The sequence below is a fragment of the Euprymna scolopes genome, chromosome 7 (assembly GCF_053919585.1).
Source record: "Euprymna scolopes isolate OS-2025 chromosome 7, ASM5391958v1, whole genome shotgun sequence".
In the NCBI taxonomy this organism is placed as follows: domain Eukaryota; kingdom Metazoa; phylum Mollusca; class Cephalopoda; order Sepiida; family Sepiolidae; genus Euprymna; species Euprymna scolopes.
Window position 1 is genome coordinate 153002737 of NC_136488.1, and position 26407 is coordinate 153029143.

General features: G+C 33.8%; 1 protein-coding gene across 2 annotated transcripts in view; it reads left to right on the plus strand.

Moving 5' to 3' along the window:
* The window catches only part of LOC145280192 (uncharacterized), a 145878-nt gene that overhangs the window by 33369 nt on the left and 86102 nt on the right, over positions 1-26407 (plus strand). For both annotated transcript variants that reach the window (XM_080131956.1, XM_080131957.1), the window contains exon 2: positions 15843-18472. In XM_080131956.1, the coding sequence (XP_079988082.1) occupies positions 15843-18472 (2630 nt within the window). The remainder of the gene's footprint in view (positions 1-15842; positions 18473-26407) is intronic.

Here is a 26407-nt window from a genome sequence, read left to right on the forward strand (position 1 = left end):
TTAATTTTATTCCTTGCTTTTGTTCCAACTTGTTTGATTGGTTGATCTAGTGGTCTCATTACTGTTTTGATACGTCATTGTAATACAGCTTCCTATTCCAGATGTTTCTTTCCAAGAACAGCAGGCTTGTAGAACTCTCTGCCTGCTGATTGTTTTCCTCCTACCTACATTCTTGGTCTTTTGAAGACAAAGATTATAGGCATCTGTTTTTTGGTAACCATCTTTGTTCTTGTTAGCGCCTCACATTAAGTGGCTTCATGCTTTGTCTATAGTGTTTTCCATAAATGTTAATCCATTGTAAATGGCAGTTGTATGTGTCTACCTAAAAGTCAGAATTTATAAGACCCTAAAAAAATCTGGCTATTTTTAGCATTGCCTTTAACAAGATGGGCATGTTTTTAATGTTCACTTCTTTTTTTTTGTTTCTTTCCTCTATTTTTGTGAAACTAAAATAACTTTGTCTTAAAGTGAGGATCAATGCTGAATAAAAACGGTTTTTATAAAATTTTGTTTTTTACATATATATATTTTAAAAAAAAACTTGATTTGGGAATTTTAAGTAGGACTAACCCTGGTATCGATGTGGTATTATGATGACTGAGAACCCTAGCTATGGTTAGCTTAGTCGACAAAGGTACAGTTACAAGAATAACCATAGACCCCCCCCCCTCATTTTTTTTTTGATTGGCCTTGTGCCTAAATTTCTTTATTTTGTGTTTGCAAAATAAAATATAAATCAAAGTATGGTGTCTATTCTGTTGGGTATGAAATCTTGACTGTAGCAATTATTTTTATCCTGCTATTAAAGTAGAAAATGTTCCAGTTGCTGAGAGGGGGGGGGGGGCTATTTACATGAGGGGAGGGGGTTAAGTGCAATAGGTTAAAATTAAATTGTCTGCCTTTGTTTACATTCTTCATCAGTTGATTGTGCGTCCTAATGGATATCCTGGAAGAGTCATTTCTGATTGTTTACCAGTTTTAAAATATGGCATGATTCTGAAAAATGGCCAAGTTTGCATATTTTAAAACTAGTAAACATTAGTCTGAAGTGACTTTTCCAGAGTATTCATGACTTGCTACGATCAGCTGACAAAGAGTGTAAACAAAGGTGGATGGAACTTGATTTTAGTCTAGTGCAGTGAGTTCATGTGTGCATTTTCTGGAGAAGTACTTTTAAAACAATTACAGATCCAATACTGCAGCAATAGAACTGAGAACTATTATTAGGTTTTCTTTTCACTTTACCCAAGAGAGGCTAATAAGGATTGGTCTACCAATCTACATGTGGCAACAATACTCCGTGAATGGTGGCTTTATAGATATAATGAACTTAAGGTGTTTTTTATATATACTATGTGTGCAAAATTAAGACTTCAAGAAAAGGTGTTGATGGCAACAAAGTGTATTTCATTTTAAGTTATAATTGTTTCAATGTCCAGTTTGACAATTTCAAGCATTATATCGTTTGAAAATTTAAAAAACCAGCATTTCTTCAGACTTTATGAATAAACACACTTTTGGCAATGTAGTATTTTTTGAATAGAAAGAAAAAAAAGGGGGGGGTCCCTAATGGGAAACATTTACCTTGGTTGTGGTTACGGAAAATTTTAAAAATTTACTGAATTACATGAACTCCGTATATTACATATAAGTCTCTCTCTATCTTTAGCTATATATATATATATATATATATATATTACTAGTAAAAGTATCCGTTCTTGACTGGGTTCAAAAACAGCCTACAGAAAATGGACTGATTTAGGAAAGCATGATAGGTTATGAAAAGGAAGGGTTGTAAAGAGATAGCTTCGAATTTGGGGATATCAAACCCAAAGGAAAATATGAAAGTAAAAATAAAATAGATAAACCCCATAATTTATTATGCCATACCTGTTCACACTGAAACACTCATCACAATACTCTGTTATGGGAAGGAAGACTTTTTTTTTTTTTTAAATTATCTGTTCTATGGCAATGTTTGATCCTCACTAAACTGCCAGATCTTGACCCAAAAGGCCAAGGAACCATAAAAGTGATAGATAGGCTGCTGGAATACTGAATTATATTTTTGCAGCACAGTAAACTGAGAGGAATGAGTTAAGCGAAAGATAGACTTACAGCTGGAGAGGGAAACAGTGGGAGTAGAAATTTTAAAATTAAGACGTTACACTCACATTTAACTTTTATATAGTCCAGCCCTGTTAAATCTCTTTCCCCCCCCCAAAAAAAAAACTATTTTGTCAGTTAGTGGCCTCAGTTAGGTCAAATGATTGCATGTCTTGTAGACTGTTATATATATATATATATAAGCTAAGGGGTTTAAAAGTTTAAAAATTGGAACTAGGCAAGCATAAATCGACTTGCTCTTATATGCATGTGCAAATATACATTCATACATTATAGTCTGTTTATTTTTAACTATTTATTGGTCTGACACACTAAATGTTTTGGTTTTATTCTAGCTGATGGCATCCAAGTCATTTTTTTTTTTTTTTTTTTCTTTTAATAAAATATTGCAGCATATGTGCTAATCTGGCCCAAATTTAAATCCTACCAAACTTATATTGTAACGTTAAATTTGGAAAGTTATTTTTTTCTGATTTTCAATAATTATAAGAAAATAAAATAACATTGATTGGCTTACAAAAAATATTTCTTATTGATAGTGACAGAATATCATTGACAGAAATGAACATGAACTCTAAGTGTCACCATTGTTTATGGCTAACGAAGATTCTATCGCTCCTTAATCTATGTGAATGTTATAACTTGTCAAAAACCAATATTTATCATAACTATAAAACTCGTTTTTGGTATTTCCTTAAAATTGATCTAATGCCATGTCTATCAAATTATTTTCTTCGCCCTGTTGGCGAGGCAACAAATTCACTGCAGCCTCCTGCAAATGGATATAAACACTCCCTCAAAAAGAGGGTTCTATAGACTTTGGGTGGTGACCAATAATTATTTAAGATGGAGTTCTGTTAGCTGGGTTATTCCTCTTTTTTCAGTCTTTACTTCATCTAGACTGGAAATTGGAGAGACCTCCAACTGGTCATATTGTCTTAGTATCTCTAAGATCATCCAAAACTGTATTTTTCGATCATTGTTCAAAAACCTTATTTCTCATTTTTATTTTTCTCCACATTTAGATACTAGAAAGCAGTAGCTGAGGGTCAATTGTTTTAAAGAACAAAGAAAATTACCAGTTCTAGTTTTTAAAGACTGGTGAGGTGCTTCTTTGTGGTGCTTCATTTTTCCTGCTCTTGTCATTGGGGAAATTCCTTCTAAAAACATGTTTTTTTTTTTGTTTTTTGTTTTTTTTTTTACAAATCTTTTACAAGAGTAGTGCTATTTATTGTGAGGGCAATTTATTCTAGGAATATAATTTTCCTTATAGAATTCTACTTTGATAACTTTCTTCAACATTAGAGCTTGGAGAGAGATGGGTGCTATCAGACTTGCCCAAGACCAGCTGTATGATACAATGCTGCACCCCCACGACCGGAGAGTTAAGGGACACGTCCGATTAAGCATTAAATAACCTATGGATGGTTGATAAGCCGTAAACCAAACCAATCAAATAATTTTCTCCAACGGTCAGTGTGACCTACTCCTTTCAATTTTTTTATTTTTAGCCATTTATCTCTCATGCTTGATACACTGGTTCCTGTCAGATGACCTAAGTTAAGCAACGTTGAGCCTGATCATTACTAAAATGGGTTCCCAATTTGGGAATTCCAGATGCTGTATATAGGACGTTGACACCTCCCTTCCAGAATTGCAAAAACCTAATATCATCTAATGAGGATAAATATGCGATTGGGGACCGCTTGTGAATTTCATACTCCCATGAAACTTCCTCCTTCGAGGGAAGCCAGTTGAACCCAAATAGGGCTAGTGCCGTTTCATGCACACACGCATGCTTGATACTTCCTGATGTTTTCTACATTGATATGAATTGTTGACATGTGAAACTATTGTTTCATCAGTTTATATCTGACGTGTTCATCTGAAACTAGTGCAAGTCTGTCAACAACTTATTTTTCCCTACTCTGATTTTATGTATGTTAAATGTTCCGACACGAACAAATCAACACCTGGTAAATGTTTTGTATTTTCAGTTATTCTCTTATTAAAAATTGAAGGAATGGTTTAATCTCTGGAAAAGTTAAAAAAAAAAAAATTCAGCAATGTTACCCAAATGAAAATATCCTTCCCAAATACATGCACAGATAATCATGCCTTGTTTACAATTCTTTAAGCAGACCTAGTGGTTCCTTTCAATGCCACCGTAAGGCTAACATTTGTCATCACTACATGTTATTACTTACCAATGGTTCAGACTTCCTCTCACTGTTCCTGACTTTTAAAACTAACCTCTAATCCCATTTAATGTATGAAAATTTAATGGTCCACATATCTTTTAACAGCATAATCATGTTGATGTACCAGTTCTCATTAGATAACTGCTCGGTATCTAATGGGTGAATATTTGGGATTACCAGATGCTGTATGTATGTATATTTTTGGCCCATTGATTTAGAAGAAATGCTTTATGCTAAAGTAATTGCTGAACATGGTTAAATTTGTGCTCATTTTTGCATTAAATCCCTGCCTGTACCTCAAACATTATTTTGCTGCATCTTATAACAAGGTTCCATTCAAAATTTCAGTCAGATAAACCTGGTAGTTTCTGAGAAAAAGTGGAATTAGCACTGTGTGTGTGTGTGTGTGTCTACAAATGTCGCAAAATTGAAATAAACTTCTAATTTAAAATTCATTTGTATTCATATTCAATTGTGACAAGCACTGGTTAATCTAGTGTTGAATTAGTATTCATATTTCTAAATAATCAATCCTCTTTATTTAAACTGTTTTAATCTGTAACAAATGTTTTAATGTGCATCATATTGACTAGAATTAGCACAATACCAGAATATTTACTTTGCTAATTGCTAATATGATATACTTCATACGATTTCTAATCACCATAGTTTCACTCCATCTTGAGATCCATTGTTGGGCAGAGAGTGTCCGAGGAATATCTCGGGTCTGCATCTGAGCATGCCTCGCTTATGTGACAGCGTGTGGGGATGTGTGCAATAGTCTGCATGTCAGCACTCCATGGATGCTTGGCATCCTCTACATAGCTCACTTGTGCAGATTGTCCGTGTTTTGGCAACATTTGCTGAGGTTAGTTGGGTGTTAACCACTCTCTTCAGTGGCGTTCAAAGCATGCTGGGAGCTTTTCTTTCTGTGCTGAAAGAGCCCCATTGTTGTTGCCGTTTTTTACTAAATCGTTCTACTAATGTAGGCAGAAGGATGCTGGTGATAGTCAGAAACCTGTGACTGTGGCGAAGCTCTTGTTGCTATGGCATCTTTTGATGTCGATAAAGGGGGTGATGATTGTCATTGCTCTGCTTGTTGTGCTCTGCCTTTGCTATTGCCTCTTAACAAATCTGATGGAGCAATTCTGAACATTCTGTAGACAAATATCCGGTTGGTCGATTTCAAATTGCCGATAATCATCTTGCATCCCTTGTTGAGCTCTACGTAGACCATTGCAGCATGAGCAGAACAAGCCCATGCCACTGTGCAGTACTCCGCAGTAGAGTAGCATGTCACTGAAGCTGACAGGTGTAGCATCTGTAACTCAGCTCCTCAAAAGCTGTTATTTCCAATACAATGGGGTAGAAAGTTTTTTTTTTTTTTTTTTTTTTGTTTTTGTTTTTTTTCTCGTCTCAGTCGCTGTGCATCCACGGGAGATCATGCATGCTTCACTTGTTGAATAGAAAAGGTAGGCTTTTAATATCAATGTCAAAGCAAGAAAAAAAATCAACTTGGGAGGAGGGGGGGAGGGTATATATGAACAGACACTAGCATGCAGCCCGGTCGTAAAATGTGCGTAAATATATTTTAATTCATGCAGATTTATTATAGCGCAAATTCTCTATTGATTATTATATTGTACCAAATATGTAATGATTTCAAGTTTTAAAAGAAAAAATGACTGGAGTGCAATCAATAAGAATCAGAACCAATACATTTAGCAAAACAACCTTATTCGATATATACACATGCATATAAAAACTTTAAAAATTAAACATAAATGTATATTTGTGCATGCATAGAAGATATGTTTAGTCAACTTACGGCTGCTAAGTTTCAATTTTAACACCTAAGTAGCTACTTTTATTGGCTAAAAACTGAATCGAATTTATTCCAGATCCGAATCCTCTATATATCAAGTCTCAAGACCATAAATTGACATAGTTTAGTAGAGCTCGTTCTGCATGAAAACTTGTGTGTGTATGTATATATATATATATATATATATATATATATATATATGCATGCTTATTTTTGCTAGTTTTCTTAATATACACTCAACATTATTTCAATTTAAATTACATGAAGCTTATTTCAGACGGTAAACTGACCCATAGCAACTTTAATGCTAGCCACTTCCAATTAGGAATGGACCTTTGTTACTAAATTCAATTCATTTAATTAGATGAGAAAGTCGAATAAAATTTTTCCTGAGTTTTTTATGATTCTCTTCTTTATAAATCAAAACCCAAACAGTTTACTGAATTGCATCATTAAAGAATTAATATGCAAATTAGTAGTCCCATTCAATTTGTGAACCACCATTTGGTTGTGTATATATGAATACATTTACACATTAAAGTTCAAAGGAATGAAATGCATGTGATATAGCTGAAGTCAACCTTCACTTTTTTCTCTTTTTTTTATAAAGTGACGTGTCTCCCCCCCCATTTCATTGATCATTATAGTTCTGTAAATACAAGCAGTATATGTAATTAAGCTATGACTGAAATCAATTCTTGATGTATGTTTTTAAAAAGCATCTGTTTCATTTGCTTTAACTAATTTCTACATTTTTCCAGCCCCCCTCCCCCAAAGCTAAAGTCATTTACATGTGAAATGGGAGGAATTTTTGTTCTCCCACTCTGATCTTCTACCATGCTACTTGTGTTCACCAGGGATTTTATGGGATATTATATAGGATATTATAGTTTACTGGCATGACCCATGGAAATTGCACAGAATGAGAAATATATTTAATTCACAAATGTTTTGATAAAACTGGTATTTTTCTGGATAGCCCAAGAGGGGGAGGGCAGAAAAACTAATACTTAGTAAATGTCGATTTTTATTTTAAATATACAACTATTCAGAAAGTAATTTTGTGCTACATAGTTTAATACAAATAATAAAATCACATTGTGCAATCTTTGATTTACTCCTTCAGTCCAGCATATCTTGGCAGACAGTTTTTTTTTTTTTTCACATAACTTTTGCTGACTTCTTTGAAGAACCGCTGAGCACGTTCAAATTAAAATTCCTTTCTCACATCATTACAACAACGATCATATACTGCTATGATGTTCGAAGATGAAGCTACTCTCCCTCTTATTCCGGGCTCCCAGATTAGCTTTCTAAATTAAATTTCAATTTATCCTTCAAAAATTGTAATTGAACTCTATCAAAGCGTATACAAACTAAGAAAGGAACCAGCAGAATATTATATAAATGGGGATATTTCAACAAAAGGCTTTTTTTTTTTCTTTCTTTCTTTTTCTTTCTCTTTTTCTTTCTTTCTCTTTCTTTCTCTTTTTCTTTCTTTCTCTTTCTTTCTCTTTCTCTTTCTTTCTCTTTCTTTCTCTTTCTCTTTCTTTCTCTTTCTCTGTCTCTCTTTTTCTGTCTCTCTTTTTCTGTCTCTCTTTTTCTGTCTCTCTTTTTCTGTCTCTCTTTTTCTGTCTCTCTTTTTCTGTCTCTCTTTTTCTGTCTCTCTTTTTCTGTCTCTCTTTTTCTGTCTCTCTTTTTCTGTCTCTCTTTTTCTGTCTCTCTTTTTCTGTCTCTCTTTTTCTGTCTCTCTTTTTCTGTCTCTCTTTTTCTGTCTCTCTTTTTCTGTCTCTCTTTTTCTGTCTCTCTTTTTCTGTCTCTCTTTTTCTGTCTCTCTTTTCCTGTCTCTCTTTTCCTGTCTCTCACAGCACGTTTGAGGACGTCTCTCATTTTAGCTGCACTACTTGGATAATACATGTTTGATTTCTTTGATTTTATTACAACCTGTTCGTATTGTCTTTAGTTTGTTTTTTTTTCTCTGATTCTTCTCTACTGTATTATATTGTTCCTGTTTGTTAAGTCTTCCCCCCTGGCCCTCTTCCCCTGTATTATATATTTCTTGGTCATTCCTGACACTGAATCTTTTGAAATGCCACTCTGGTATTTTACTTGTTGGAGACAAGGTTGGCCTTTGTTTGAGAATGATGTCACAAAAAAAAAAGCCACTGTTAACTACATAATCAGTACAGGGGCTGACAAAGTCTGCCAGCCTAGTAACCTCTTTCTTCTCTATTGGTTTCTTGAAGGATTTATTTTTTTAGTTAGCCTGTTTGGATTCCAAGGGATTGGATGCTGGCAATGATCTTTCAGACGGTCTTGAAGTGATTCTACATTTTTATGTCCTCTACACAACAAGCACCTTGCTTTTCTTATAGTAACATCAGATCTTCGGTCAAACTTTTCTGATGTTCAGTCATTTTGCGCAAATATCAAATCCTCACATTCTTGCTCTTTGAGACTAATTTAGATTCTATTAATAACAATAATCTACATGTGAAGGGTTATTTGCCTCTTGTTCGTTTACTCTTCCACACATTTGCATTGTCTTGCTATTTTTCTTCACAAGGATCTTCCCCGTTGTGAGTGTCCCCAGTCTTAAATCTCATGGATGTTTATCTTTATACCACTCCCCTTTTGACAGTGACTGCTTTGTTGTTGATGCTATAGCTAACAGTATCGATAATGCATTACAGCTTATTTCTGTCAAGCTTTGTCTTTATCTTCGGTGACTTTAATGCTCCCCATTCTGGTTGGCTCCCCACTCTAATGGCACAGATCTTACTGATGAAATCTGTCTTGACTTTTATCTGTCTCATGACTGGTTTGAAATTGTCACTTTCCCTACACATTTTCCTGATATCATCAGTCATCTTTATCATTTTCTCACCTTTTCCTGAAACCTCTTCTATTTCCTCTTCTCCATTGGGTTCTTTTGATCACGCTGTTGATGTTATTTTTAAGTCTTCAATTGAGTCCTTTTGAGAAGACTGATGGGAATGAGCTTTGCAGCTTTCTATGTGACATCCCATGGGGGTCCGAATTTTGGTATGTCCGAGTGCTGCTAAGGAGGTTACTGAATCAATTCTTGTAGAAATTCACACCTTCATTCCTCATTAGTTTCAAACCAAACCTCATTCTTCTCCCTGGTTTCTATCTGTTGGTGCTTCTGCCATTGCCCATGGTAATTACGTTAATATCGTCAGGATGGTTATGAGGCTTCTAGACAATCCTACGTAATAGCTAGCACTGCCTGCAGAAGAGCAATCACTGAGGCTAAGTATAGCTTTTCTTAAAGGATTCGTGACTCTATCTCAAAAGGTTGGCTCTATAGATTTTTGGAGAATCTATTATAGTGTCATTCAAAGTGGCAAGTCTATTCTTTTTAATGGCCTCAAGGTCATTAAATTCATCTTTAAGGTTGATCTCCTTGTCTTTTTGCTAACAAATTTTTTCAATGATTTTGGTGCTGTTCTTCCGGATTTTCCTTTGAAAACTTATCAATCTTTTGATTCTGTAATTATTACTCCAAAGATGGTTGCTAGAATTCTTGCTAGTCTTGAACAATATAAGGCTTCTGGTTCGAAATTAATTTATTGTTCTCAAACGTGGCTAAAACTTTCTTCTATCCTTTCCAAATCATCCGATCTTTGTTTCGGTCCTGTTTCTCTTCCTGTTGCAAGGAGTCTTCTGTTGTCCCTATCTTTTAAAAATGCTAGTGATCGGTCTGACAAAACTAAATATCTAGTCTTCTCTTTTCTATTAACCAAGTTTTTGATAAGCTGGTCAACGGCAAGCTTGTTCATTTTCTGAAAAGTCTGAGCCTCTTTAATGATGTTCAGTACAATAGCTGATCTATATAAACTTTGAGATTATGATATTGGAGGTAAAGTTCTTGATATTATTAGGTCTTTTCTTTCTGATCGAAGCTTGCGAGTAGCTCTTTATGGACTATCTTCATTTGTTTTTCCTATCAATGCCGGCATTCCTCGGGGTTCTATTCTAGGTCCAACACTGTTTCTTCTTATAAATGACCTTTGAGAGGAGAATATTCAGAAAATTAACATGCTGATAACACTACTCTATTCTGGTATTGTTTTTCGCCCATCTTCTTTGAATCCATTAAAATATGCAGCTGATCTAGAAGTTTATCTGGGTTCAGGTATGGATTGGAATAAAAAAATGTCTTGTTTTGTTTAATCCTGTTTAGTGTTAAGACTCGGTTATTGTATTTCAATCATAGATTTGTCACTTTTCTTTCTGAAATTCTTATGGAAGGTTCTGCCCTCAAAATGCTTAAATTTCTTGGTCTTTCGTTCTCATCCAATTTTTGCTTGTCCTTATATTAAATCCATTGCTATTTCTGCTTCTCGAAAAAATTGGTTCCTTCTAAACCAGGGGTTCTCAGGCTTGCTTGACCCATGCACCCCTTTTACCATTTGTCAAAGGTTCATTCACCCCCTCATTTCTAAAAAATGTTTTTCAAAAATGCATTCTAAATAATATGCAAATATTACAAAAAAATATTATTTTTCCTAATTTGTATATGTGTGTGTGTGTATATATATATATATATATATATTCACAACATTATACATGGCTTATGTTTATAATTGAGTTTTATAAATTAAATGCAAATTGAAAATATTGATGGATATACAAAATAGAAATAAAAGCAGAATTTATTTTTTATTTATAATGAATTACTTAAAAAAAAAAAAAAAAAAAAAAAAAAAAAAAAAATGAAACTAATGCAATTAAAAAGATAATTAAAATAAATTAAAATCTGCAATCAATTTAATTCAGAAGATTACGATTCATCAAATGACAACTGATTGTTTTGCTTTGGCCAATTCTGAAATATTTGGAGGAGTGCTTGACAGGGCACAACGCAGATCGTTTTCTACCTGTAATCTACTGTGTTGCTTTGTTTTAATTTGCAACAAAGTTGAAAAGCCTGACTCTCAAAGATATGTCGATACAAATGGAAGCAATGCACGGATATTTCCAACACTTTTGGGTAGGATTCGCACATCAGGGGCCAAAATTCTGTTATTGGTTTTTCATCAAACATATCTCTTGCTTGCGGATCAGTTTTTAGCTCAAGGAATTCATCTTGGCAATCATCTGGAACTCTTTCAACTGGCAATTTGAGTGGATTTCTTACTAAATCGAACTCCTCATCACCAAGTTCAGGAAAGTATCTGCTGAATTCATTTTTCAGTGCTGTCAAATGTTGCAAAATTTCATTTTTTGCAAACTGTGGAAGCATCTTATCTTCACCACAAATATCAAGAATGGATGTCAGTTTCTCAAACATAGCTACATTTTTTGTATTGACTTTTCTCTTCCAATTTTCAAGTTTGCTCATAAAAAGCTCCCAAGGCATCTACTAATTTTATATTTGTATTCCTTCCTTGCATCCGAAGATTCAGCTGCTCGAATATATCAACTAAATAAGACACATGATCCATTCTTCATTGTTTAGCCTGGCAAGAAATTCAGTCTTACCTTGAAACTGGAAAAACAATTTGAGCTTGTCCCTAAGTTAAAATATTCGCTCAGTTACATTTCCTCTTGACAGCCAACGGACGTTTGTGTGAAAAAGAAATGAATGATGAGTAGCATCCATATCATAACATAACTGCTTGAAAAGTCGGGAATTTAGAGCTCCTTCTTTGACAAAATTCACAATTTGAATTATTTGATCCTAAACCTTCTCAAACGGAGCTGGAAGTGTTTTGGGGCTTTGAGTGCCTGATGATGGATCATACAATGAATGCTTTTCGTTTTTGGAGCTCTCCTTTTCACACATACTTGGAATCCTGATTTTGTCCCTAACATAGCTGGTGCTCCATCTGTACAGCACTCACACATATTATCCCACAAAAGATTCTGAGTCGAAAAAAAGTAAAACTTTTTCTAAAATATCTGAGGCCTTGGTCATTAGTTCAAGAGGAGAACAAAAAAGAAAGTCCTCTTTAAATAAACCTGCATGAACATACCTTGAAAACACCATCAACTGGGAACATGATGCCACATCGGTTGATTCATCAAGTTGAATTGAAAATAATCCAAATGCTGAAGACTTTATCTCTTGCACAACTTGATCCTTGATGTCAATGGCCATATCGCTTATCCTCCTTTGAACAGTACTGTTTGAGAGTGGAACCGCTGCAATTTTTTTCTTCATTTCCTCTCCCAACACAATTTCCACCCTTTTGAGAGAGCAAGGCTTAATTAAATTTTCCCCAATTGTATGTGGTTTTTTTTTCTGCTTTGCTATTTCAAGAGCTACATAATAAGCTTCAGTAACTTTGTTTATTTTCTTTAAAATCTGTTGATACGAGCCTCATCCTTTTTACAGCATTCCCATGACGTTCAAAAAAGTTTTTGTTCTTGTCTTTATGTTGAGGATAAACATTTTGTAAATGTTGCTTCATCTTTGCTGGTTTCATAGAATCGTTTGTCAAAGCTTTATTACAAACTAGTGGGGATACCCAGCATTTCCCAGGTGTTTGTAGGTGTGTGTGTGGTGTTAAATAAAAAAGAGGGGGGGGTAGGATCAAACCCGAAGCCCTGAGGCGAAGTTTGAAAATAAAATCGGCCAGCCAGAATGAGTTACTGAAAGATGTTTGAATTTAAGAACCAAATTGACAGGTGTCGTCGAGCATTACGGCGACGTTAATGACCAGGTTTGTTTGTTATAAGCGAAGTTAAAAAAGAAAACAACCTTTTAATTAGGGAGGGGGTAATCAAAACATCGAAAAAAAAAAAAAAAAGCAAACGAACGATGAAAACAGAAAAACGAACACGGGGGGAAAAATGGCTGAAATAAGCCTGTTTCGATATTAAAATTTAAAAAATCGGTAGGTACCCGGGTGTTTTTGGGTGTGTGGTCGGGGGTGGATAAGCGAAGTAAAAAAAAAAAAAAAAAAAACAGAAAAACAAACGTTATGTGAAAAATGGTTTGGCTTAAATAACACTGGTTCAATATTTAAATTTAAAAAATCGAAAAAAAAAAGACATCTCGCACCACGATTCGAATCCAAAACGTTTAGATAATGAACCAACGCGCTAATTAACTGACCTAACGCGACGTACATGAAATTTGTTCAGTTTTTCAACTATTTAAAGTAAATCAGGTTGTGACATCATCTGCCGCATGCGTAGAACCGCTTGTCACGAGAAGACCGTTTTTGTTGACCCCGAAATTGTCGCTTTCGGGGTGAAAAAATGAACGTTTTTGGCCAATTTTTTTAATATTTTTCGAGCTAAGGATGGGGCTCTGATATGATACAGAGTTTGAATTTTCGTTGTCTGTCGAAAGTTTTTAGCAGACACACAAACCTACACACATACATACATTTTTGCTTTTATATATATAGATAACACATTGAGGCTGTTCTCCATTGATGACGATAGATGTGAATCCATACTCAATATATGAATGATCATACTTTCTTTCTTTGATACTCATGATGGGCTCCAAATTCTGTAATTAAGACATGGAAAATTCCAAAATATAAAATTTATAAATGGAACTTTTTACAGACAATTTTATAGATTTAATTTTTCTATAATCAGCATCATGGCTGACATGAAGAAGTATACAATGACAAGGATGCATAAACAAGAATGTGTAATATGCTTAATTACAGGAGAATATTCTCCGTTTTAGTACATAAAAACTAGACTAGCTAGCGAAGCACAGTCACAAAAACTGGCATAATCAGAATAGCTAACAAAGAGAAAACAACTGGAATTATAATGGGAATAAAAACAGATAACACACATGCAGACGGTAGAAGAAACAAAATTATTGTAGGGTACCTACATACTTAGAGATAAAATTCAGCAAAAGATAAGAGGTTAATGTAGTTTGCTTGAAGCATTGTTTAGTATGTACATAAATGTGATTTGTAGAAGGCAATACAATGCAGTAGTAAAATACACTAACTGAAGCAAATGAAAAGATTTATTAATACAATCTGAATACAGTATATACATATATCACAGAAATGGCGACTTGAAATATATTTAATATTTGCTATTATTACAATAATATTTTAATTAATTTTGTGGGACTATCAAAATGCAGCATTATTTAATTACTTACTGTAATATTTGTATAATTATAATTAAAATATTTTATATTTATTTTTAAAAAAATTTCTGCGTTCTCATTAGGCCGACCGTTGAAATTTGAATTTCTGTTAAATTAAGATTTGACTATCAAGGGGGATAACTTGTTGACCTAGCAAAGGCAGATTGCCGTATTGGTTGAATAATTTTTTTAAGTCGATTATTCAAATTTAAAGATTGTCAGTTTCTTAGTTTATTATTTCTGATATTTTAATATCACCTTAATTAGTATGATCTAACTTGTTAGTAATTATTTAGTGCATATTTAAAATGGTTGAAATAATTTGATCTTTAAACTTAGTATAATCTTATTTGTAGTGATAATTATTAATTAATGTCTATTGGAGTTGGTTGAAACCATTAATCATTTATTAAATATATGTTTATGATATTCTGTTTTGAATTATTATTTCAGTGTAGCGGTGGCTACTATGGATTTACAATATTCGGCCCAGAGCATCTCCAGTAGATCTTTTCTCCAAAGTCATAATTCACCCCTTTTAAATCCCGAAATTCACCCCTAATGAGAACCCCTGTTATAAACATTTTCTCACACCCAAAGCTATTCTCTATCTCTACAAATCTACTATCAGATCATTTATGGAATACGGTTGTCATATTTGGGATGGTAGATGTAATTTGATTGACCCCACCCTTCCTCACTGCACCCTCTCTCTCAAAGATGTAATGTTGATAGTCTGTTTTTTTCAATAAATACTACTATGGCATGTGTTTTTCAGAATTGTTTTATCTATTCCCTGCTTTTGTTCCAGTTTGACTCCTTGGTCTAGTGGTCTGTCAATTCATTGTTTCAATACTTCATTGTAATACAGCTTCCGATTCTAGTAGTTTCTTTCTAAGGACTGCAAGGTGGTGGAACTCCCTGCTCAGTTTTCCTTCTACCTACAGCCTTGATCTTTTCAAGACTAATGTCAATAGGCATCTCCTGTTTTTGCAATAATCATCTTTCGTTTGTCTTTTAGACACTTGATGTAAGGAACTAATAAAAAAAATCAACAATTATTGCAAAAACAAGTAATAACCTGATGAATCCTTATATATATATATATATATATATATATATATATGACAAAAAGTCTATTTCAAGATGGTATTCATCTTACCGTTTTTGTTTCAACATGTTAAAATGTTCAATTCTTGACAGCACCTGTTTCATAGCACAGAATCCTTCATGTAATAATTATGTCAATTTTTGAATTTATTTTACCCTTACTCAGCAAAAGAATAGGAACTCGTCACCTTTAAAAGAAAAGAACATGGGCAAGAAGTTGCAATTGTGTTCTTGTAGTGACACCATCTTTGAATAATAAATATTACAGTGTTTAATCTATATTATATTACTAATAATACATCTTTTAAATAAAATTGAGAATGAGATCAGATGGTTATGTTTTAGAGATTTATGATGCAGGCGGTAACTGTTTTAGACACACAATCTCTATAATCAGATGTTCTATCCATGAACATTTTTTTTTCTTTTTTTTACAAGAATTGTTCTCATTTCTTTCTTTTATTTTTTTATACAGATCCATCATGGATTGGGAAAAACACTGCAGTCAACCAGAAACTAAATAACCATTTAGGGGATACTGTACTCCTTGATAATGACAAAGGACTTTTAATAGAAAAGGCTCTACCCATCAATGAGGTGGCCAAACCTTTCACAAAACCCACCTATTCATCATGTACATTAGATAAAGATCTTACAAAGTTATATACTTACAAACCACAGGTGACATTATCAGATGGAACATACGATAAAGCCACTGATGTTTGTTTGGACAGTTCTTCTAAATACAAAGCTTACACAAAGTACAACTGTGATGGAATATCCAACTATCAGCCAAGCTGTGATAACCAAATTAAGAAAGGTCGCTATGAGGAGTATTCGATCACCAAGAAAAAGGAAAAAAAGGTTAGCGAATACAACTGTGATATTGCATCAAACTCCGTGCCTGAATACAACCCGACCCCAATTAGTGAGCTGAAACGTATGCACAGATATTCCACGCAGTCGACGACCCATTCAGAGTATGATCCTGTGAGTAATTTTGATGCAGGCTTTAGCAACAAGTCTTTCTTTAATTTATTAGATAACTGTTATTCTAGTAACCCGTCTGTAGAAAAACTTAATAGCGATCATTCTTCTTATACACCAACTAGAATCCCTTCGGATGACGATGAAGAACACGAACTTGTCATCGATGCAAAATTCAGTGATGAAAGTGACGATGAAGCAGCATCTCAGCCGTGTGAACAAAGCAGCGATGGCGAATCAAAAGACGCCGATGATGTAGAACCTATATTGTCGTTTTCTGAAAATGCAGCTGGAGATTTTAACTATTCCGCTCGTATCGCTAACCCCAGCTATTCCATTAACTACAGAGGCAGTGGCGATGACGGTAAAAAAGATCGTGTTTCGCCCACAATCAACAAATCTGTCAAAACTGACTCCAAATCAAGCACAAATGAAAAATCACACAAGTCTTCTAAAACAACCGAAGACGTTCTCAAACGACATGGTTCTTCGGAAATATCTGACAGCAATAAATATAAAACTGTCTCTAACGACAAGAACAAACTGGAAAAAAATAAATCCTCTTTGGATGACAAGAGTGGAAGGAAAAAAAATATTTCAGACGGTAAGTTATCGACTTTGGAAAAATCTTTATCCGAGAAAAAAAATTCTTCTTCAGAGAAGAAAATTTCCACGAGTGAAAAAAAGTCATTGTCATCTCATGAGAAAAAAGTTTCTTCTTCATCGTCCGAGAAAAAAGTTTCTTCATCGTCCGAAAAAAAAGTTTCTTCTTCATCGGAGAAGAAAGTTTCTTCATCTTCTGAAAAGAAGAGTTTAGGCTGTGTTTCATCATCTAAAGACGAAAGTTCCATAAGAAAAGATAAGAAAGACCACCACAACAAAGAAAAATCGTCGGCTACAGAAAAAATGAAAAAACTAAAAGAAAGTCGGAGTATTCCGAAAGAACAAGAACTAAACTGTAACAGCAGTGAGAAAGACCGAAGTGCAAAAGACAAAGAACATAGAAAATCTGAAGGCAACCGAAATGGTTGCACTGTGAAAGAACGTCCTATTAAAGTTGAAAACAAAAAATGTGAATCGTCATCTTCGTTGTCGGTGAAAAAAAGTAGTGGGGAAAATGGAGACAAAAAAAGGAGCGACCCTCAGACTAAAGTGGATTCGAGCAAAATTAAAGCGGATGCCGACCGTAAAAAAGAAGTTGAGCGTAGAAAGAGTGAAGGCGAGCGCAAATTTGAATCTTGTTCAAAAAAGATGGAGCCTGTGCGTCGGAAAAGCGAGTCTGAGATAAAGCGAAATGAACTGGAGAAGAAAGATGGCATGTCTTGTAAAAACAGTTTGTATTTAAAGAGGAAAGAATCTGAGAAATGCACCACGAATATGAACAGTTTGATTGAAAAGGTTCGGCAGGAGGCATTGTTGACAAAAAGCGTGAAGCTTCAAAGAGCGAAGGAACTTAACGAGCGTGTGGAAGTATGGAAAGCAAACCAAGCAAACCACAGAATGAATCCTGAAAGGGACAAGATTAAAAAACTAGAAAGTAACAAACTTAATGAGTCCCAAAAAAATAAATCCTCGTACAGCTCTTCTGATGGGAAAAAAATCAGCAAAACCTCATCAAATAATAGCCATGAAAAATCTAAAAAAAGGGAACACACTGGTGACAGTTCTTGTGAACATTTGTCAAAAAAGATCAAGAAAAATAACTCTGAGTCGCGTGGGTTTTCGTCGTCAGATGAGCATCTTAACAGTAAAAAGCACAAAAGCTCTGACTTGGCAAAGAGCACAAAATCCAAACTCTATAATGACTCTGTGAGCAAACAACCACATCGTGGCGTGGTTAAGGACAAAAAGAACAGGTCAATTAGTATCGATGACTTGTTTGGGGAGGAGAGTAGTGAAGATGAAGGGGAGGAGAGTAGTGGTGCATTTGGACAATCTGGTGGTGATGAGAGCACTGAAATCTCGGATGATGAGTTAAATGTCATCTTTGGAGATACAGATCTCTCAGAGACTGATCCATACGAGGAATGTTTAAAAATCTTTAATGAATCTAATTCCCAAATACAACAGCAGCAACAACAGAAACAAAAACTGACTAAGACAGAAGAATTTTCTAAGGTAAGTGTGCAGACATATGTACAGATCTATTATGAAGGATACGTACTAAATGTGAATAAGTCAACTTTTTTTTTTTTTCTCTAAGACTTTGTTTTTATATACTTTAACTAGCAGGCCACCTGGTGTTGCCCAGTCATAAAATACATTTAAATGATTTTAATTTGTTCAGATTTCATATTCAAATTTAAAGAGCAAATTCTTGATTATTACATTGTACCCAATATATACACACACACACACACACACACACAGAGCATAATCGCGTTGACACACTTATTCTTGTCAGATCACTGAAGTTAAGCTACGTTGGACCTGGTTAGTACCAGATGGGTGACCATTTGGAAATTCTGTGCGCTGTATGTGCTCTCCGCTTATCTCAGCATTTGTTTCCAGTCGTCCTGTACATACACTTCACTTGCCACTGGTATTTAACAATGTCGACTCGGGAGAGGTATGGTTGGAGATTGCGCACCTCCTGCCATAAAAATTTTCATGCACAGGCATCCCTACGTGGGTATCCATAGTCGGTCAAAGACTGAAGGAGCCTGTTCATATATATAGTGATGCCATCATCTGGAATCTGAACCAAAATATTCAGCACTCGAGCCCTAGTCATTGAGTGCTTCAGCCTTAGTTGCTACTCTCTGAGCTATCATCAGATGGGTAAAAAAAATGACTAGTATGCATCCTCAGAAGTTAGTCAATCTATTCCTGCCATGTTCAACTGTTTCTTCTTTCCCCCCCCCCCTCCAATTTTGTACTCTTGGCAGCTGTTTTTATAGGCTAAATAATAAATTGAAAATGTTCCAGAGTTTTAAATTATATATATAATATATATATATTACACACACACACACTAGCCTGGTTGCCCGGGTGTTTGAAGGTGTGTTGAGCAAAAACGAAAAGTGGTAGTAGACAGGCAGGCTCGAACCCGTACTGTGGAGAAAAAGAATGTGAAAAAAGTGACGTCTTTGCTGTTGCGTCCATCGCCAAACTTGAAGTGATGTAGGTTTAGATTAAAGCTAGTCAATCGAAAAGACGGGATGACTTTCAAAAATGTTGGCGATAAAAGCAACCCCCTCCCTTTAGAAAAGTGCCCAGTTGAGGGTGAATTAATGTTTTTAGCCAATTTGTCGTCTGAAAGGTCAAGCTTTAAAACAATACTGATCTTGTGAACATCCGATGACTCTGTCGAAAGTTTTCATCAGACAAACATACACACATACAAACAGGTGAGATTTATATTATAGATTATATTGGATGCAATAAAACGTTCAGCTCACGATTTATTTTTGCCTCTGCTGTCAATGACTAGGCTATGAAGACACATTTACTGCAAAACTAGAAATTAAAACCTGAACCAATAGCTACTACGTTATGTATTCGTAATGCTTGTGTTTGACCTTCACCTGGCAATTTTTTTTTCTAATTTTAACACTTTTGCATTGATTTTTCTGGGCTAAAACCAAATATAAAGTTTTGCATGGATTCATATACCTTTTATATATGAAGTTTCATGTCTGTAGACCAAAAACTTTAGGAGGGGTTTGGTAGGCAAAATTTTTTAAACAAATATATATGTATATATATATATATATATATATATATATTTATGGAAACAGTTTTGTATTTACTATAAGCTTTTTACACAAATATTATGGAAGTAGAAATCCTGTAGAATATCTGTATGACTATAATTACACATAATAGTTAACTAAAAATGATCGTCCCATAAGAAAACCGAAGAAACTAATAAGGAATTAAGATGAATGTTTATAAGAATATGCAAATCGGTTAGATCTTTTGCTAGTGAATGCACTTCCACAACCCATATATAAGAAAGTTCTATTTTCTTTTTAAATAAAATAGAGAAAGGTTTTTTAATATGAATATCAATACACACAGAAAAAAAGATGAATTTATAGGAGTATAGATATTTCAAGTCTGTAGACCAAATATCCAGTGGAGTCTGGAGACGTTTTGTACATATAAAGACAAGGTCACTTATATGTACGTGCACACACACACCCACACACCCCAGTGTGATACGTTTTCATCCTAAATTCTATGCAATTTTGTAGAAACCATCCGTAAAACGAATGGAGCTTAATAGTTGCATGAAACAAATTCTCTAATAAGAAACTATAAAATATGAATAATGAATGCTCATTTTTCAAAAGCGATATGCAAATTAACCTTCAAGAAACATCTTGCATATCCATGCCTGAGTATATTAAGAAGTTGGTTAGAACAATATTTAAATAGAAAAAGTAGTTTTTTTTCTCAGTCTGACACTGATATTAAAAGCCTTTTCTTTTCTTTTTTTATCTCCAATTTAAAAATCATTAAAATTAACTTAATACACTCAGTTATGGATATGCAAGTGACTACATGAAAGTTAACTCATTTGCATATTTCTTTGCAAAAACAAGTGTTAATTACGTATTCAATTTTTTTTTTTTTTTATAGTTTCTTATTAGATAATTATTTTCATTTCACTATTACACTGATTTCTATTTATGCATAGTTTCTACATTGTATAGAATTTAAGATGAAAACGTTTTAGCATACAGAAATATAAGTGAGCTTGTCAGTGCGTGTGCCAAGTCTCTCTACAAGGCTTATTCCAGAATATTTGGTCTACAGTTGAAATTTGCTGAGAGGTCAAAATTGAATAAAGCAGTTGACTTTTGCAAGGTAAATAAAATAAAACATTCCTTCTGGTGTTGCTTTTGCGTATGTGCAAAACTAAACATTCATAACTCAAAGTTGCTTAATTTTTAATCTTTTGTATCCATCTGTGTCAACTCAAACGGTAATTGTCCTAGAAAGAGGAATAACGACTAAGGCTGGATTGCTAAACGTTCTGGTTTTGATTCTAGAGGATGGTACCCGGGTCTTTTTTTTTTTTTTTTTTAAGCATTACTATATATTGAATTATCAATAGAGAATTGGCTCTATAAGAAATCTGCATGAATTAAAATATAATTATGCATATTTTACCCTGGGGTGGCTTGCTAGTATGTAGATAACACAAAATAAATGTTAAAAATACTTTACTTTAAGTATTCAACTATCTTTGAAAGAAAAATCTTGTAATTAGCTGCAATTTATCATTAACTGAACAAGTGACTTATCTGTTTTCCCTGCCCTCCCCCTCTCTCTCTAATCTTGCGTTAACTACTCCTTAATATTTTTTACTAGCAGAACCCGTGGAACTTCATGAAATGTGTGTGTGTGTGTGTGTGTGTGTGTGTGTGTGTGTGTGTGTGTGTGTATATATATATATATATATATATGATAAAGCTGGTATTTTTCTGCGTGGCGCAAAACAAACCAATAACATGTAGCAAATATGAGTTTAACGTTTCTTGATCCAAACAAGATAAATTAATAAGTCCTAATAAATACTCAGAGTTGTTGAATACAAATAAAATCACATTGAGACAATCTTTAATTTATTCCTTTAATCCAGCACCTTTTGGCAGACACTTTTTTTTTTTTTTCCTGTTTCTTTTGAATGTTTTTTGCATAATATTTTGCAAATAATTGTTTACATTTGGAATTTATATTTTAATTTTGTTTGTTAACCACTTTAGTTAAATTTAGTGAAATAAGCTCTCCTTAGAATTGCTCCACTTTTTCTTTTTGATTAGTTAGGAATTTGATGGCACTAGACTATCCCCACCCAGAGGTGAGCCAAGAAGCTGCCCTGCTGAACCCCCCCCCCCCCAAAAAAAAAAAAACTTCAGTTTTTAAATAAAGTTTTAAATTCTTTTTAAAGAAATGTACCCCACTCAGACTTGAAATAATTGTGGACTCAAGGAGTCAGTTGTGGAAAAATTGACTTCCGATTCTGTGGTTTGTTTTTGTTAAAGTCCTTTACTTCTACAAAAAAATTTCAACTTTACAATCCAATTTGAGGCCCTCAGAACCATACAGTATCAAACGCCATTTATAGGGAAAATGAGTTATACCACTGTATTTTCCAAACTTTCTCTGCACGGAGTGCAGGTCAGAGGTACATAATTTATATGAAGAGGATCTTTGTTGAAAAAAAGACAGACTGATGTGGAGGCGCTGCTCATCTTTATATACCCTGTACATGCCTAAGTATGGCACAATCACGTTGACACACCTGTTCTCGCCAGATCACTTAAGTTAACCAGATGGGTGACCGTTTTGGAAGGCGAGGCACTGTATGTACTGTCGAGTTGTAGAAATTTCCAGGTTGGTATCTAGGGGCGGGTTTAAAAAGTGGGGGGTGGGAGATACACCCCTGAATCAAGATGGAAAGCAACAGGAAACTACCGCCTTTACTTGTCTTCCTGGGATTACCATGGCTCTGCAATTTGGAAAACTGTGGTTGCCGATGCTGTTAAAACAGGTCTTATGCATCCATGCATGCACATACCTTTTGTCTCCATGGTGTTCTAGATACAGAACTGCAATTGTCAATGAAAAATTTGATTTGAATGATCGCAACACAGTTATGGATTATGTTGATACCAACATTAGCACAGGAGGACTAAGAAGCAATGTAAGTGCAGTAAAACTTTATCTTGTTTCTTTGACTTAAACTTTATTACTATCTTTACAAACAGTAATAACACATTTCATTGCCAGAGTTCTCACAATCATTACATCACAATTATCACTGATGAAATGAACATGATGCATGATAGCTTAGCTGTTGCATTTCATTTTAAAACAAACCCCCCAGACTAATATTTCTATTAGTACCACTGGTTACAAAGTTGCAAAACTTTGGACCTGTTTGGACTTTTTTTGTGTTTGATACCATAGGATTCCAGGGACCCCCATTTTAAAAAAAATATGTAAAAATAAAGATTCACTGCTACTGAAATTGTTGACTGAATCCCCACGATTACTCCCAACCAAGGTTTCATTTTGGATCATCATGCATGGATTGTGGAACCATTTATTTGAAGCTGATTGTACCTACCTAACATTGCTGAGTAGTGTACATGCCTGGAATTTTCTTTTTTTTTTTTTTTTTTTTCTCAAATATTTTTTCCCACTCAAAGGGAAGTTACTTTGAATAGCTTTTTGTTTGTGATCATTTGAAAATAATTCCAACCTATACAAAATATATTCTTGAAGGAATTTGATAAAACTTTTTAACATGCTGCCAATGATCCACAAGACAAACTGAAGCAAAATCAAATATTTGTAGGAAGAAAACAATCCTTAGAAACAGACTAAATTTACTATATATAAAGTATATTTTGAAAGCAGAATAATTAATAATGAAAATGCAAAAGCTGTTGAATTGCTAATGTTAAATCTCTAGCAAATGAGTAATCCTCTTCACTTAGTTAAACATTTTATTGGCTTAAATGAAATATTCTTGGATATTTTTATATATTAAAATTCCACAAATCGAGCGCTACATTAAAAAAAATATAAAACAGATGAACAAATTATGTATGAAGTTGTTGGCTAGTTTTACTTTTTAGCTTTTTTTTTTTTTTTTTTTAACAAATTTATATTTTTTAATAGGATTTTGAAAGTTGAATTTAATGTCAATATCACCTGGTTATTAAATCATTAATCGAACCAAATTGTTATAAATAATTCTGTTATGACAATGTTTTAATTTCTATTTATAAAATTATTAAATTGTAAATGACTTCCAAAATTTTCATGAGGATTTGCTAAAAAAATTTTAATTACTTTCTATCGGACAGTTTAAACGTTTCCAAATTTTTAATTTCAAAGGGTCATAAAGTCATTTTTTTTTTCCCCCTCCAACTATTAACAGTAGCTTAAAATAAATGGAAATGCATTCTGGTAGATTGTTTTATAAAACTTTTAAGTTTAGTACTTCATGTGATGCTTATTTAGAATTGAACCTAATTTAAAAAACTAAATTGCAGAAAAATCTTTGTGCATACCTGTCATGAAACATGTCAAATTCCAAAAATCGAGTAAATTTATCAAGTAGTTTTATAATATATAGAAAATATAAATATATATATATATATATAAATAAAAATATATATATATATATATAAATTTTTTTTAACTTTTAGAAATTTTAATAAAAAAATTGTAGCCATTATTAAACTGATTTTGATCTAATATGAATTTGTTTCCCCATCTATTATATAAGGGGCGAAATGGGCGCAAGCGTTTACCAGATTGTAATATATCGCATTCACAAACTGTCTTTTTTTTTTTTTTTTTTTTTTTCTTATAGAAAAACAAAATTCCCACCATGCTGTCATCTCTAGTGTTTGTCTTTTTTTTTTGTATAAAGCGAAACTATTGGAAAGCAACCGCCTTGCCTTCGAGCCGTGTAGTATGTTCTATAATTGGTCCTTGGTCAGTGTAGGGGGAAACCTTTCATACTGAGACAATTACTATTTATTTGGAAACTGCCAGAGTGCCTCCTCTTTTTGGGGAGAGCTAGTTATCCTCTCGCATTAAAAACTACCTTGTGTCTGATCTGTTTTCACTGGAGGTTTAGAAGCAACGCCATTTCTGCTTTTGATTGACTACGTTAAATTTGAAGGCTTTAACTTCCGGACGCGTCATGGAGTAGCGGTAAAAAATAGGATTTTCTTTCGCTTTCTTTTACACCTTCGCGTCACGGGTTTGAGCCTGCCTGCTTACTACCACTTTTTTTTTTTTTTTTTTTCTTCAACACACCTACAAACACTCAGGCAGTGCCGGGCACCCAGGCTAGTTATTTATAAAACATGACTGATTAAAACAATGTCTTCCTTCATAAATTTGACTCTTTAAACAAAGTACATGCATCATTGAGGTACGTATATCAAAAAGATTTTTAAAGATTTGTCTGTTTTTAAAATGTTTAATTCAAAATAAGCACCTTTCATGTTATTGAACTTTGTTTCAATTATTGATTAATATTAAATTTTAAATGAAGGTTACATAGAAGCGAAACACATGCACACATGATGTTGTCACAAGTTTGTTAATACTGAGATAGACAAAATTGTAAGAAAATGCTATGCAACTTGGCAAAGGAAAACTGATTAAATACCTACGATTAGTGACACCTGACACATTACCTGGATTTCTTAAGGAAAAATAAAGGGGCAGTTTCAACCTGATAATGATGTGCCTAGCAACCTCATGAATGAGAAAAATGCTTGAAGATCTAATGGCTGTCATACCTACTGCACCTCAACAATGACTCTAAGAGACAAGAAGGCAAGGGAATCTTTTTTCAAGAGTATATGAACAAGAAAATGCAGAACTACATTTTTTTTTTTTTTTTTTTAAACCCCCCGCCCGTCAAAAAAAAACCAAAGGAAGTATTAGATATAGTAATTCACTTCTATTCGTTCGCACTTTTCTCCATAACTAAGCCTTGGATTCTTGAAAATTTTGCACAAATATTATTCATGATGAAAGTGAATTTTTGCCAGAACAGATTTTCTGGGATAACTCTGGTTGCCCCACCTAGGGGCTATTAATACAGGGGTAAAATTGTTCCCAAAAACATTCGTCCGTTGGTTTGTTCGCACTTTTCTCATTAACCACGCCTTGAGTTTTGGGGGGTTTTTTTGTACAATATATAGTGGTATACCTTAAATATTTCTTACATATGTCTAAAACAAAATTTAGTTCTAAATATTTTACAAAATCTCCTAGATTTAAAAGAAAAAAAAAAAAAAAAAAAAAAAAAAAAAAAGAGAAATTCCAACATTGTAGTTTTATTGAAATTGCTTCTAAAATAACAATTATGGTTTTAATTTTTTGTTAAAAATTTGATTTTATTTAAGAAAATCAACAAACTCGGGCATTTCAAGAGAATTTAAACTGCTTTCCTTATTTTGTCTTTTACTCCTCACATTCCATGAGCGATGTTTCTGACAAAGAGGGAAGAATTGCTGTTTTCTAAGTCAGAATCCATTATCATTGGCAAGTTTTTGACCTTGT